The sequence below is a fragment of the Triturus cristatus genome, chromosome 3_2, assembly GCF_964204655.1.
Source record: "Triturus cristatus chromosome 3_2, aTriCri1.1, whole genome shotgun sequence".
NCBI lineage: Eukaryota > Metazoa > Chordata > Amphibia > Caudata > Salamandridae > Triturus > Triturus cristatus.
Window position 1 is genome coordinate 1,106,001,947 of NC_140584.1, and position 13,258 is coordinate 1,106,015,204.

The 13,258-nt window shown below is 42.9% G+C and overlaps 1 protein-coding gene across 3 annotated transcripts in view; it reads right to left on the bottom strand.

Annotated features, from left to right (window-relative positions):
• The window catches only part of PIMREG (PICALM interacting mitotic regulator), a 54,666-nt gene that overhangs the window by 14,486 nt on the left and 26,922 nt on the right, over window positions 1-13,258 (bottom strand). For all 3 annotated transcript variants that reach the window (XM_085649903.1, XM_085649905.1, XM_085649904.1), the window contains exons 2-3: window positions 8,656-8,975; window positions 4,725-5,092 (exon numbers count right to left, since the gene is read on the bottom strand). In XM_085649903.1, the coding sequence (XP_085506029.1) occupies window positions 4,725-5,092; window positions 8,656-8,946 (659 nt within the window). In that variant the 5' untranslated portion in view covers window positions 8,947-8,975. The remainder of the gene's footprint in view (window positions 1-4,724; window positions 5,093-8,655; window positions 8,976-13,258) is intronic.

Below are 13,258 nucleotides of genomic sequence, written 5' to 3' on the forward strand. Positions count from 1 at the left end.
GTAAGGGAGTTCGGCTGGGTCATGTGCCCCCCCCCCCCCCAACTAACCTGTGTGAGAGTAAAGCATGTAATAGGTTTGCCTTCATATGGAGATACGTAGTGGGGTGAGGGAGGCCTTTTCTTGAGGCCTTTTATAGCCCAGGTCATCTATGGAAGTGTTTCCACCTAGGTGGTTGTGTGGCCGAAAAGTGCAAGGTTTGTGGATCTTCATCTGGGGAGTACTGTTTTTGATATAGGTTCTAATGTTAACATGTCAACATGAGGGACGAGATGTGTCCAGAGCGGCCGTCTCTGGAACTGGTGAGCCAGGTTTTAAGTCCCGGCATTGGCTTAACATCCTGTGATTATTGGCAAATGACTTCCATCTCAGTGGTTAAATAATAAAAAAGAGCCTTGTGTAGTGTAATCTGCTACTCATTTAAAGCACTCCCCAACACCTTTGGGTCAAGGTTGAACTATACAAAAACTTGCCCATAGTAACAGCGGCCTGTCTTCATCTTACAATATTTATTTTGTTCTTGGGTGAAACCTGCCTGTGTTCTTAAGTGTTATGTTTGCCAGCCCAATAGTGATCCGTTGTCCCCTGTCCCACCTGCTCCTTGGCTCCCCCACCTGCTCCTTGGCTCCCAGGTAGACGGACAACCAGACCGGAGTGCATATAGCCAGGGATATCTGAGCAGAGCTAGGCAGTGAAGCATCTGTGACAAGTAAAAGGTAACTGTTGTCTGAGCCACATAAGCGATAGCTTTGCAGTCTGCACTGAGTGAAATATTAGCCAGCAGAGAACTGGTATGATTTATTGATTTGTAGTTGCATTTATATAGTGCGTCATACCCTGACAGAGCATGCAGCACAAATAAAGGGTTGATAGCACGGTATATATACAGTGCGCGTGGTTGCAAGAACGTAGATTCGCAGTGTGTGAGGGAAGCATTTTGATACTGAATCTTTAGTTACTTGTCCCCCATACACAGATTTCCAACACAATACAAGGACACTCGGATACAAATATATTAAGCAATGTAGGACAAATAATTACTCGTACCCAAAAAAATAAAGAATCGTAATACACGACTCATGTCATCTACCGACAACCTACAGAGGAGAGGCTCCATTAATTATGGCAGCTGCAGCTGGGCCAAAGTGCAGTTTTTAAATCCCTTTCCATGTCGGTGACAGTATTGAATGGTGAACATTCAGAAATCCCTGATGCTGCTGAACATAGTCCCACCCCTGCCCCTCCCCCAAGCCTGCAGATTACTGGGCTGTAGTGCTGAGCGCTGCTGCATTATTATGCACACTGCTTTATGTCCGATGAGGAGAAAAAAAAACATTGCACAGTAGGACGCAATGCCGGGCATTCTGTGCTTTATGTAAAACTACCTTTTCAAAGGCCATGATCAAGATTAATAAATAACAAGAAGCGCAAGCAAAAAGTGGACGCGAGTGGTGCGCGCGCGATGGGACAAGTAAAAGTAGGCTGCACGCGATAAAGTGAAAATGATCGCGGCTGTACATATTGCAAAGCTGCCGGCTGCACGCTCGCGTAAACGCAAGCTTGTCGCCAGCCAGCTGCACTTTGAAAACTCACCTACTAAATGTCTCTCCGACCAGCGCATGCGCGCTGACTCAGCAAGACCTAAAAAATAATTGATAGAGCCTTTTTTGATTTTTGAAAAAGGGAATACATTCATGAGTTTGATATTTGGAAAGTATTGCGCACATTGGTGACAAAATGAGAAAAGGGTTAAGGGAATCACTAAAAGTTCCATTTCACACTCAAATTAGGGAACTATAGCTTACAGTCAAAACCATCAAAGATCAAAATTCTTGGCCTTCCCAATTTGCACATCCATTTCAATTTGATGTAAATCTGCGAGTGGTTTTTCAGAAACAACTACAAAAAAATGAACACTTTATAAGATGTTGCACAGTTAGATTTTCTGACCAATTGCAAAGTAGAGCTCGATAACAGATCGACTGCAGAGGACTCACGTTTGCTTCACCAGCTGTTAAAAGGTACAGGGATGTGGAATTCCTATAGCCCGACACCTGGGACATATTGTTTGGGGTCAAGGGCAACAAGTCTTCATGTGTATTTTGTCCTTGGGACAAGTAGGCCCAACCCCCTACAGCACAAACCCTTTGGCTGCCAGTTTACAGAACCACATTATGGATGCGAGTAGGGCATTGCCTGTGGTTAAGGCAATATTTGTCTCCATGTGTTAATGCTATTAAAACCTGTATTTATGGTTCATGAATGCAAAGCCTTTATTATTAGGGTGAGCACTCGGTTGTAGGCTCACCCTGCACGATTGACAGTGGTTCCAGTATAAAAATGTGTACACACGTTTTCAATGTTTATCAATATGAGGCTATTTATAATGCTCCCAGAATGCTCTTCGATTAGTGGCAAATATTTGCAGGCGCTTGGAAGCAAGATTGATGATTCTGTGCTTTAAAAAAATAAAATTCACATGAAAATGCAAAAACATTTCGCTAAACTACTGTAAAATTTGAGGTACCATTTCTTTGCAGCATCATTTAGTAAAATGTGTCGATGTATGCTAGTATTTCCCAAAAATATTCATCATGGAAAATCAGTGTACCCAGTTTTAATAAGGTTATGGGAATCATAAAAATAAACAAGCATTGGTAAAGCCAGTGGGTCTGAAATTGTTGGTCAGCCTTTAGGTTTTGTCAATACGTGACTTGTTTTGGCATGGTTTTTGTAAAACCTTATTGGTGTGGGAGCTGTCAGGCTCTCACCATTATAACAAACATTGGCAGAAGCAAAAATAGTTTTTGGTCTCAAATGGCATACATTGCCACAGTAGTTCCTGGCACTGAACAAAACGACAGTGGGTTGATATGCTCCTTGTGAAAGAACAGAATGTCATCACTCACAGTGAATCTAGCAGAGAGAGAGAGAATTTTAGTAAACACAAAAGGCCGTTGTTAACACCAGACCTAATTAGGGCCCAATTATTAAATAATGTCTCAAAAGAGCACCCATGTCCTTGCATTAAGTGCAGATATGAGGCTTTCATGAATTCACAAGACTTTAGACAAGTAGGCCAAGAATTAGTACTCCTAGAAAATATTTGTGAACTGCATTTTAGCATGAGCAATATGCATGTGTAGATTTGCTCATCCACAAATTTGCAAGTTCACTTTGCCTCCTCCCACCTTTTTTCCCAAGCCTGGAAGCAGTTTTATGTCCACTGTCAGGAGTACATTTCGAACCTTTCTACGTACGGGAAAAGATTAGAGAAGAGATGGTGAAAACCCTTAAAAGACGCAAGTTATTAGGTTTGCACAGACTCAAAAGGGCATTCCAACTCTGGAACTATTGCTTTCCATTACCTTCAGCTCCAGTATGTAAATCTGCGGAAACGTGGCAACATAAGGGAATTGCTAGTATTCAAACCCTACTATGGAAGGTGCCCTGGCATAATCAGAGAGGCTACTTCAGAGCTCTTTTATAATGAGATTGCTGCCATAATTTGTCGCCACATTACATAGCACAAAAGGGACAAGAGGGTTTTGTTACGGGACAAGTAGATTTATGAAGCAACCTGCCCCATGTACAAGTAGATATTTTATTAAATTCCACGACCCTGAGGTATATGGAAAAAAATGTAGATTTTGAGACCAGGTTGTAAACAAAATTTGCTACGACCATGAGTTAGTGGAGTAAACATATTCCACTCCTAGGGATGACAAGGAGACCGCAACAGAGGGGTGGAAATTCCCTTTGTAGCAAGACATTTGGGGTGACTGAGAATTCAGATGGAAGGTTCCAATGGGAGTGGATTTGCAATTCTTAGGTTCCCTATTACATGTATTCTCGTGTAAATACTCACATTGGAAAGCTGATCTAACTTCAGGTCCACTAATTCTCTAACACCCACCTCCATTAAACACCCCTCCACCCCAAGCCCAGCCTCCAAAATACAAATATATGATTTGCAATGGTACTGGGCATGGACTTGATGTTTTCACATTTGCCTAATACTAACATAACACAGGCACACAACTTGTAATACTAGTGCATGTTCTTAATACATGGCATGACCCAAGACCATGTCATACGGATACTGAGGGCATAAGTACTGGTTATGCACTTCACACTGCTGGGTATGGAAACCAAACATGCCCTGTGGTCACCAATATTCGAGAGTGGGTAAGGCCTTTACACTATACCTTTTGTAATGCAGGCGGGAGAAGACGTAATGCGTTACAAACCCTATGAAATTCACTGGAAAACATGTAGTATTCTCAACCAAAAAAACGCACAATTCTCCAATTCAAAAGCATGCTAGAAAATTGCTAACTTTCAGTTGAAAGAAAATTATGGATATGAGCCACAATGTATTTGAGACTTACAATGCTCTTGACTTCACACAGTAAAAAAAAAATGTGTCACTTCATGCAGATCATTAGCGCCATCACGTGATATCATCAATGACCTAATTTATCTGCCATTACATAGGATATTGCACGCAAGTAGATAAACGGCTGTAATTACAAGTAGAACAATCTATCACCACCATTTCATTCAGTGATGAAAATTCTGAGACTATAAGCATATTCTCAGTGTTGAATATTGCTTGTTCGGTCAAGCTAGACAGGTCATGTATTGACTTACAGCGAATTAACTAGTTTAGAGAAAGGGGGGGGGGGGAGTTCTATGGCGGATCACTTAGGCTGTTGTTCACTTACCTCTTCCTGCTGACCGTGGTAGGTGAGGAGTAGGGGCTCTTCAGTGCTGCTGTTCTCATTGATCTCCGAAGAGAAAGACCGTCTTTCCCAACCCAATGTGACAAGCTCCTCCATTCTTTCCGCTCAGAGCCGTTTCGCTTCTTTGCGGACCCAGATTGAGGAGAGATCCTCTTATTGGACTTGGGAGTGGATCTTGAGACAGATTTCGGGGTGGTGGCTGGCTTGCTGCTTCTGCGGCAGGGTGTTTGAGGTGAAGAACTTTGCTTTGCACCACTGCCGGTGCCGCTCCTTTTCTGCCCAACAGTTTTCGCTTTAACTGGAGAGGCCACCAAATACTTACTCTGGCTCTGGCAATTTTTCTGAATTTTCTACAAATCAAGAAAAACATGGTGCACATTACACTTAGGGCAATTAAAAACAAGTCTTAATCCACGGAAACAGTATATTCAACAGGTCATGACTAGATGATACGAGCAAAGAAGGTATGGGAACAACCCGAGCACAAAGCGAGGTGCAAAACAAAATGGCAGATTTGAAAGGTGGTATCATTGAGCAGTGAAACAAAAAAATGTGGTTTAGGGGCAGGAAAAATAAACAACATTTATAGTTTACATAATGAAAGGCATTTTCATCATGCAGTATAACATTACAAAAACATTGAAATCCAAATGATATGTTTTACAAACGAGCCGAGAAGTGTAAGCAGCGTGATTTATTGCTACACAGCCCATCTCTTTGATATGGTAGGAGTTTCCAAAAGAAGCTCCATTTCTGGACAACAACCTAAGCACAAATACTCCCAGTGCTTATTTACAGGGCATAGTGAATCCCTAGTACGTTTTTTTATTTTTTTCTGCCTTTTGTTAAAGGGGCCGATTACATGTTGTAATTGCATGAAAATAAAGAATGAGATTGAAATAAAAAGCAGCATACATTTAATCTACAGTTCTTCTCAACAAGGCTAAGTACTTAAAATGAATGCCCCGTAACATGAGGGGGGAGGGTGTGAACACATTTTGAGATTATTATTGGTTTAAAACAAAAAATTACTTTTTTGGTTCAATATTTCACATGCAAGTCTGAATGCTGCTTTTGAAAACAAGGTAGATCAAGATATTACATTTAAATATTTGGCATCTGCTGTGGTGATGCAATTATTACCTAGAGTGGTTCAGATCTGGGTTTGCAAAATTAGGGGAAACAGTCGGAACACTGCGGTCTTAACCACGTGTGTTAAAACTACGCAAGTGTAACCACGCATGTGTCTTATCCATGCATATGCGTGGTCTAGCTGTTGTGGTGGAGGCGGAAGTAGGAAGACGCCAGGAAGAGACACGGTGATATATGGAGCCGGGGGGGGTTGAGGGGGGGTCGTTTTCAGGGCTGGGGGTTTGGGGTAGTTTTGGGGGCGGCAGAGGTGTGGGGGTCGGGTGGAGTGAGTGTGTAAAGGGGCAGGGTTTTAGTCCTTAGGGCAGTGGGAGGAGAATGGGTAGTTTTTAGGACTGGGGGATTCGGGGTAGGTTTCAGGGCAGTGGAAAGGGTTGGATTAGTTTTAGGGACAGTGCTGGGGTGGGGGTCTGGGTAGAGTATGCAAAGGGGAAGGGTTTTAGGCCTTAGGGCAGAGGAATGGTTAGTCGGCTAATTTTTAGGCCGGGGGAGGGGGGGTTGGGGTAGGTCTCAGAGTTTGAGACCTTAGGGCAGGGGAATGGGTAGATGGGGTAGCGCTGGGTTTGGGGAGGGTTGTTGGGGTAGTGTTCGGAAAGGGGCAGGTTTTAGGGACAGCGAGGGGGTGGGGAGGGGTCGAGGTAGTGGCAACCTTAGCCACACATAGCCCTTTACCATTTATGCCTATACTATTAAATTGCGTGGTAAAGGAAAACATAGTTTATTTTTTTTAATTTTATTTAGAAGCTTATATAGCACCGGAATCACACCGATGGGGTATCTCCGTGCTGCGGACATGCAGTTAAGCCACAAAGAGTTCAGTTTTTAGGAGTTTCCTGAAGTGCAAGTGATCACCATAGCTGCGTAGAGTATGGGGTTCACACATGGTTAAGACGCATGCGTGGTTTGGGCTGTGGTAGAGGCACACATGGTTTAACCATGCATGCCTCTATCATACAACCCAAAATTAGTACAGCTAAATTAATCGAGCATAATGGATTCATCATACCTTAGCATAAACCATGATTTTTTATCAAAGATACCACCATCAGTAGGTCAAATTGTGAGACTATGTTATGTTTCTGAAGTGTTTATATGAGCACTTGTTCACCCTATAGTCTTTTAGTTATGAAGGAAAAGCTGAAAATATGAGCTTTTGGTTTCTTTATGAAAGAAAGTATTGGGAATATTTCAAAAATTGCGGTAAACAAGATTGATCACGAGAAAGTCGACAAAAAAATAAAATGCAGAGGTGGTCAACCCAAACTCATTTCGTGGACTGCAGCCATGATATGCAATCTATATTGTAAGCAAAACTGTATGAAGTGTCAGTGCTCATTAAGATGCAACTGTGGGAATGAGCAGATATGCCCTCGGCAGTTTGTTGCATACTGAATGATCCTGCCAATCTTTCCTACATTGTTACTTCAAGTGCAAGTCTTCCAGATCTGCATACCTCGAACATGCTGCGGACAACGATTACTGTAGCAAGTCCTTGCACGAATTAAACTGCCGATTAGGAAATGAACGATGTTAATGTTCTGCAGCACTAGACAAAAAACCACCCAAGTCCTCCAAGTAGCAGGAACAACTAAAAAAAAATTATTAAAATGCTATCTCGCCCAACATAGGGAATGCTGTGTCATCTGTCAACATTTCAAGATCCTCATTACTCACCAATTTAGGAAGTCCTATAATAAATCCTTATAGTCCACAGCCAAGGGCTATCCTGGTTGTTATAGGCCCTGAACCAGAGTTATAGTGTTGAGCTGCAGGGGAGGGCCTTTAACGAGGCAGAAAGCCTTTAACAACAGGTATAGCCTGGGGCAGAAGGGCTATAAGGCTATTTGAATATTCCGTCCATTAAGTGTAGAATGCTCTTTATAAATTAAAAAGGGAGAAACAAAGGCAAACATTGGATTGTTGGAGCTCCGGGCTCGTATCAGCCATTATAAGCCTGAAGCTACGCCACGGTCTTCAATGGAGCTCTCAACATTCCACTGTTTTAATGACTTTCATTAGCAAGTAACCAATGAGTAAAAGGCAGATTCAGAATATTATCATTTTCCAAGGCTCAAGTCTATCCTGGGTTATCCCAGGTTTATAATGCACACGCAGTATCGCTACAAAGCAGTTTAGTGCATTGCATGGGTATGCTGCTCCAAGCCCTCAATGACACGGTAGAAGAGCACGGGTTTCTAAGGAAGATCCGTGCCTCAATAAAACAGTACTGTTTGACTGAAGTGTCTTTCCTCCTCTTGTTGGTATTCATATTCTTTTTAAACTACGTATCCAGGCAGGATTAGAATGAACAAAAAGAGGATATTAAATTATTGTTGAATTCATTTGTCAATGTAAAAGTAAGGGGTGTCTCACCGTTTTGAAGGTCATTCTCTTTCTACATGTAGACTTCTGAAAACTCAATTGGTGCTATAAAATGAAGTAAAAAGATATGGATTTCGGATTTGCTAGTATTATTTCCTACAAGTAAATGAGAGGTTGTTTAATTGTTTTACATTGGAATCACAGCCTGGCATTGATTTGATTACTCAAGCCACAGGAGCAGGTCCAGAGAAGTACTGGATCGGGAAGTCATGTTAAGATTCTCCAGCTGGCGTTAAATTGTGACAAGGAGAATACCCAACTCTCCATCGGTTGTAGATTTTAAGACAGTGATCATGTGTACACAAACAAATCCATTCACAATGCAGACAAGTAAAACGGAGCATCGATTCCTTAAGGTACTTCCATCTCAAAATAGAATTACCTGAGACACGTTTCCAAAAGCATTTTTAGCTGTTCTTCTCATTGTCTGCAGGGGGCGCTGCTTCTCTTTAAATTCTAAACTTTCCCAAGTTGGGTTCTCACTTATATTGACTTGCACCGGTTTCAAAGGCATCCTCTTCCTCAAAGACATTCGGAGAGAGTTGAGAGAGCCTGAAGAAGGAATCTTTCGAAATTTATCCGGAACTGGGCTGACGTTTTCATCAAAATCTTCTAGAATCCGGTGGCTTCTCCAACCGACAGTTGTACCAACGCTCTGCAACACGGAGGTCATCTCTTCACTTTTAATATGACTTTACTTCCCTAATAAGATAATAAAATAATTAGTGTGTATGGAATTCCACACAGCTTGTCATTCTATGATCTGAGTAAATTTTTGCACAAACAATTAGAACTATATAGAATACATATTTTAGTTAAGGTTTTGCTTCGTTATTGCCTAATCTGCCCCTTCCAGTGGACTCTTGTTCAGCTACCTCTCTGACTGGACTCAACAGCCAGGAATATGCAATATGAGAAACGTGGGGTGCAAAACACTGCTTAGCTGCGTTTCACCGTATGCTGCGCATAAAGCCTTGGACTTTCTCAAGGCTGTAGGTTCAATTTTACTTAAAGTAATATTGGGCCGGTGACCTGCTTTTATTTCAACCTGTGATTAGCAACACCCAGAAGCGTTGACCAGCGTGCCTTTAAACAGTCTACGTTAAGCCCACGCCTAGCAAAAGAGTACTTTAAGAATGGTATTCACTCCTAGCTGCAAGAAGAACATACAGTGAAAGCGATCAAAGTCCACAAACTGAGTCAGCTGGCAAAAACACATCCCCTTGCCCAAACCACTGACCCTTTTCATAAAGTTGGGAACCCTCACACCTCGTTATGACAACACTCATTCTCAGTTGCATCATCCCTAGGACATCATAGCCACCGCCCATCTTGGCACTGGGGCCTACCAGCTTGGAACTCCGCCTCTGAAAACTTTTGACTTTGTCACATTTGGCCTCCCTGATGGCCCACAGAGGTGCAGCAAGAGGCCAGCACTGGACTCAGAGCGCCCCAAGTGGACTAGAGTCTCCAGGTAACTCACGATAATAGGGAGGCCAGACTAATAAGTGGTGATCCACAGAGCCAAAAAGCTGAATAATAGGTCAAGAAGAAGGATGAAGGTATGCAGTTGGGGTGAAAAGAGTTCCTAATCTTCTAATCCCAAACATGCTACCACAAGCAAAAACTATGTGCTGAGGAGCCTCAAGTACAAATGCAGTCCACGCCTCCATCTCATCGTAGAATCCAGAATTCTCTAGATATTACCCATAAAAAGTCTGTAAAGGCTACATTTGTGGGAGACCCTTTCCTTAGACACCAAAAATGCCTTACAATTAGGGCATGGTTTCAGTGCCTCACCAACAGGGTATCAAGGAGATATTGATGATCTAGAGGAACCCCATATGCCGCAAGACATGTAATACAACTTCAATCCTCAAGTGAAGTCTTCCTGGAGGACGTAGGATCGAAGATCAGGAGATTGGGCTTCATCTTCCTCAAGAACTTTGTGACCGATTGGATAAGACACATGGGAATAAACTGTGCGTGGAATGTCCAAGACCTTTACTTCCACATACATTAGCCTCCACTCCCGCTGTGAAACAAGCAATGGAGGCTTTTTCATCCAAAACAGGGGCATGGATCCTAAAAAGGGCCTGATTTCTGTGTCAGACAAACTCTTGGAAATTCTAGGGCCATTGAAAATGGAAATCACTGAAGATGCTGCACTTTGATGCACTGATAGGAGTTGCCGTTAATTTGCCAAATCTCACAGGATGGAGTCAGCAAGTTATATATGCCTTTTGGGCAGTGCCAACGCAGCCATTTAAGCAAAAAGATAAGACTTCTTGTGAGAGCAGACCTTAAGCTGGCAGAAAAAAGTGGGTATTGAGGCAGAGAGACATAGGTTTGGTGATCCCTTTGTCAAGGACATTTCTGGTGTACAGACTTGTTTGTCATTAGTTAAGGCTCAACAACGCCCATTTAAAATGGGGGAGGCTGAGAGCAAGACCTAACATAGAGAGGTCTTGCTCAGAGAGCAAGTGCCTCTGCAGCCAAAGTTTGGGATGTCATCCTGGAGGGAGTGAAGACAACATTACACGCTGACTCGCCGGTATAACAATTACCCTTTTCTTACTGTGGGTTTCCTTATTGGTGCCGCCTCCCACACACCATTAGGGGTCTCATGACCTTGTCCCATCTCCATGATCCTTGCAACCTAGTCAGCAGTCAGTGATCCTGACTTCCTAATCTTTCTGTCCCACATAGTCCATAATGTCCCAGGTCCCTTTACACCCCTACATCCTCCTCTTCCATCCCCTACAGTACATTCCAACAATGTCTTACAATAGCAAAATAATAAGTTTGCTTTTCCCGAGTAACTTTTCATTTGCAAGATGACTATCGTAACACATTTTACCAAATCTCTATGCCAAGTTTCTTACAAAAGGTGCTGTATATTGAAGAAAATCCCAATAAAGTGTCTTGGAAAGAATTACGTATGGCACAACAAAATTTATGAAGATTATTTTCTCCATATGTTCTTGCAAGAGAAGGTCGAAGATGGGCTCACTCTCCCAGCATGCCATAACAGCTAGCATTCACTCCTTTTTTTATGTCAGAGACTTTCCACAGCCTTTAGCAAGAGTTGGGTACAGTGAGAAAGTGGATTTTTAGTTGGAGGGGATGTGAGTTCTCAGCAAGTAATAATGTCACAATTCCGTACTAGCTCAGGTTTAAATTATTGAGACTAAACTGGACCTGGTACAGTATTTGGACATTATTTCTATATTATTATAGTTGCTGCTTTCTTGTCTTAACCATTTGGTGCCTGCAGCCTGTTTCCTGGGTCTCATGACTAGTCCTAGTGACATAGCCAAAGAGGGCATGAAAAAGCCATAAATTCAAAGCTGTTCTGAACTGGGTGCCCCAAAACACGTTTGGACTAGGGCACCCAAGTACCTTAAAAAGTTCCCTGGCCGAGTAATGAACTTCCCTTTAAAAAGCAACTGGCAGCTAAATTAACCAAGCCGTTGTGTTTGTGATCCTTTAGAAGACTACTAGAAGCAGCGCCAGGATACCCATAGGGTGGCAGATAGCGCTTTATAAGAGATTATACAATACAATACTTGATGTAGGAGCTTTCAATGTGTCTGACAGATCTTTCTCTCCGCACAGCGTTACCTTCTATGTGACAAGACACCCCAATACAATGTCCTTACTCATTTTTAGGTCTCGCCTGAGCCAGCGCATGTGCTGCAAGACATTTAGTAAGTGGGTTCTAAAAGTGCTGCCACACGCTTTTGCTGGCCTAGCGCTTGCAGTCACGCACGCGAGCACAGCCGCCAGCTTTGACACTGACTGACTGACTCTCACACACAGTTTTTTTGTTAACCCGACTGGACTATATCTGACCAGGGTCTGTGAAAAGATTTATTTTAAATGTAGTATCCTTTAGCGTGAACTCGGCCCAAAGGTACCGGAGCGCTTTACGCGAGCACCAGTTGTGTTCCATGCGGGCATTCTTTGTTAAGCACAGTGAGTGATTTGCCCAGCTTCGCAGGGAGTTCCGCGTCAATGCCGCTACTCGCACCCTGCTCACCCGATGCGGAGTCCCCTCACTCTAGCCGTTAGGCCAATTCCCCTCCCGTAGTTATTAAAAACTCTTTAGATTGACACCAATCCCATTACCCAGGAATACCTTCATTTGTTTTGTTTTTTTGTTAATGATTTGCCAAAAATCACAGGAAACTTAGCCTGAGCTGGTGATTAAACCCTGCTCCCCGGCTCCAAAGTCAGCAACTGTGATTATATGGCCTCAACCGCTCCCTCATTTTAATACCTCTTTGGAGCAGCCCAAGACCTCTTACCAGTCGCCCACTGCCCTTCTTTTGGTGTCCCCGTTTCCACAGCTCTGCCCCAGCACCCGATTTGGCCATACTTTTCTTTACAGAGTTTGGGGCATCTGTGAAGTCTTCCTTTAGCTGCGCCCTATAGTGAGACTAGATTTAAATAGCGAACGCATCTACATCGGCTTTCGAGACAGCATTTTTGCGCTGAAGTACTGCGACTAAATTTGCAAAGATGCAACCGGACGCTGCGTAAATGCCTCTTTTTTTTTTAATGGTCTAGCTGCCTTTCTTTTAAGGAAAGTCAGTATTTCAACAAATGAAAAGTGTGGGGGGGCAGTTTGGTGCAAGTACGCCGGTCTGTGTATCATAGAAAGTTACCCAGCACACCAGGATATCTATAGTGTGCACAACCAAATACGGAGATCCTAAACAGCCAACAGAGGGTGATAATCAATATGAAGTTATTGCCATACACTGCCGAACAACTCCTTTAGTGTGAAATATACCCACAGCATCAATCGGCGAGGAGCCCAGGTTGAGCAAGGAAGAGTCTGTGAGCCCCTGCCATGGGCTGTGGAGGGCACACAACCCATACATTTAACTTTAACTGTAGCTAGGGTGCTGTTCACACGCAGTTTGCACAGACCTTTGTGGGTATTACATTAATATTTCAATGTCAACGTAAACCTTGTT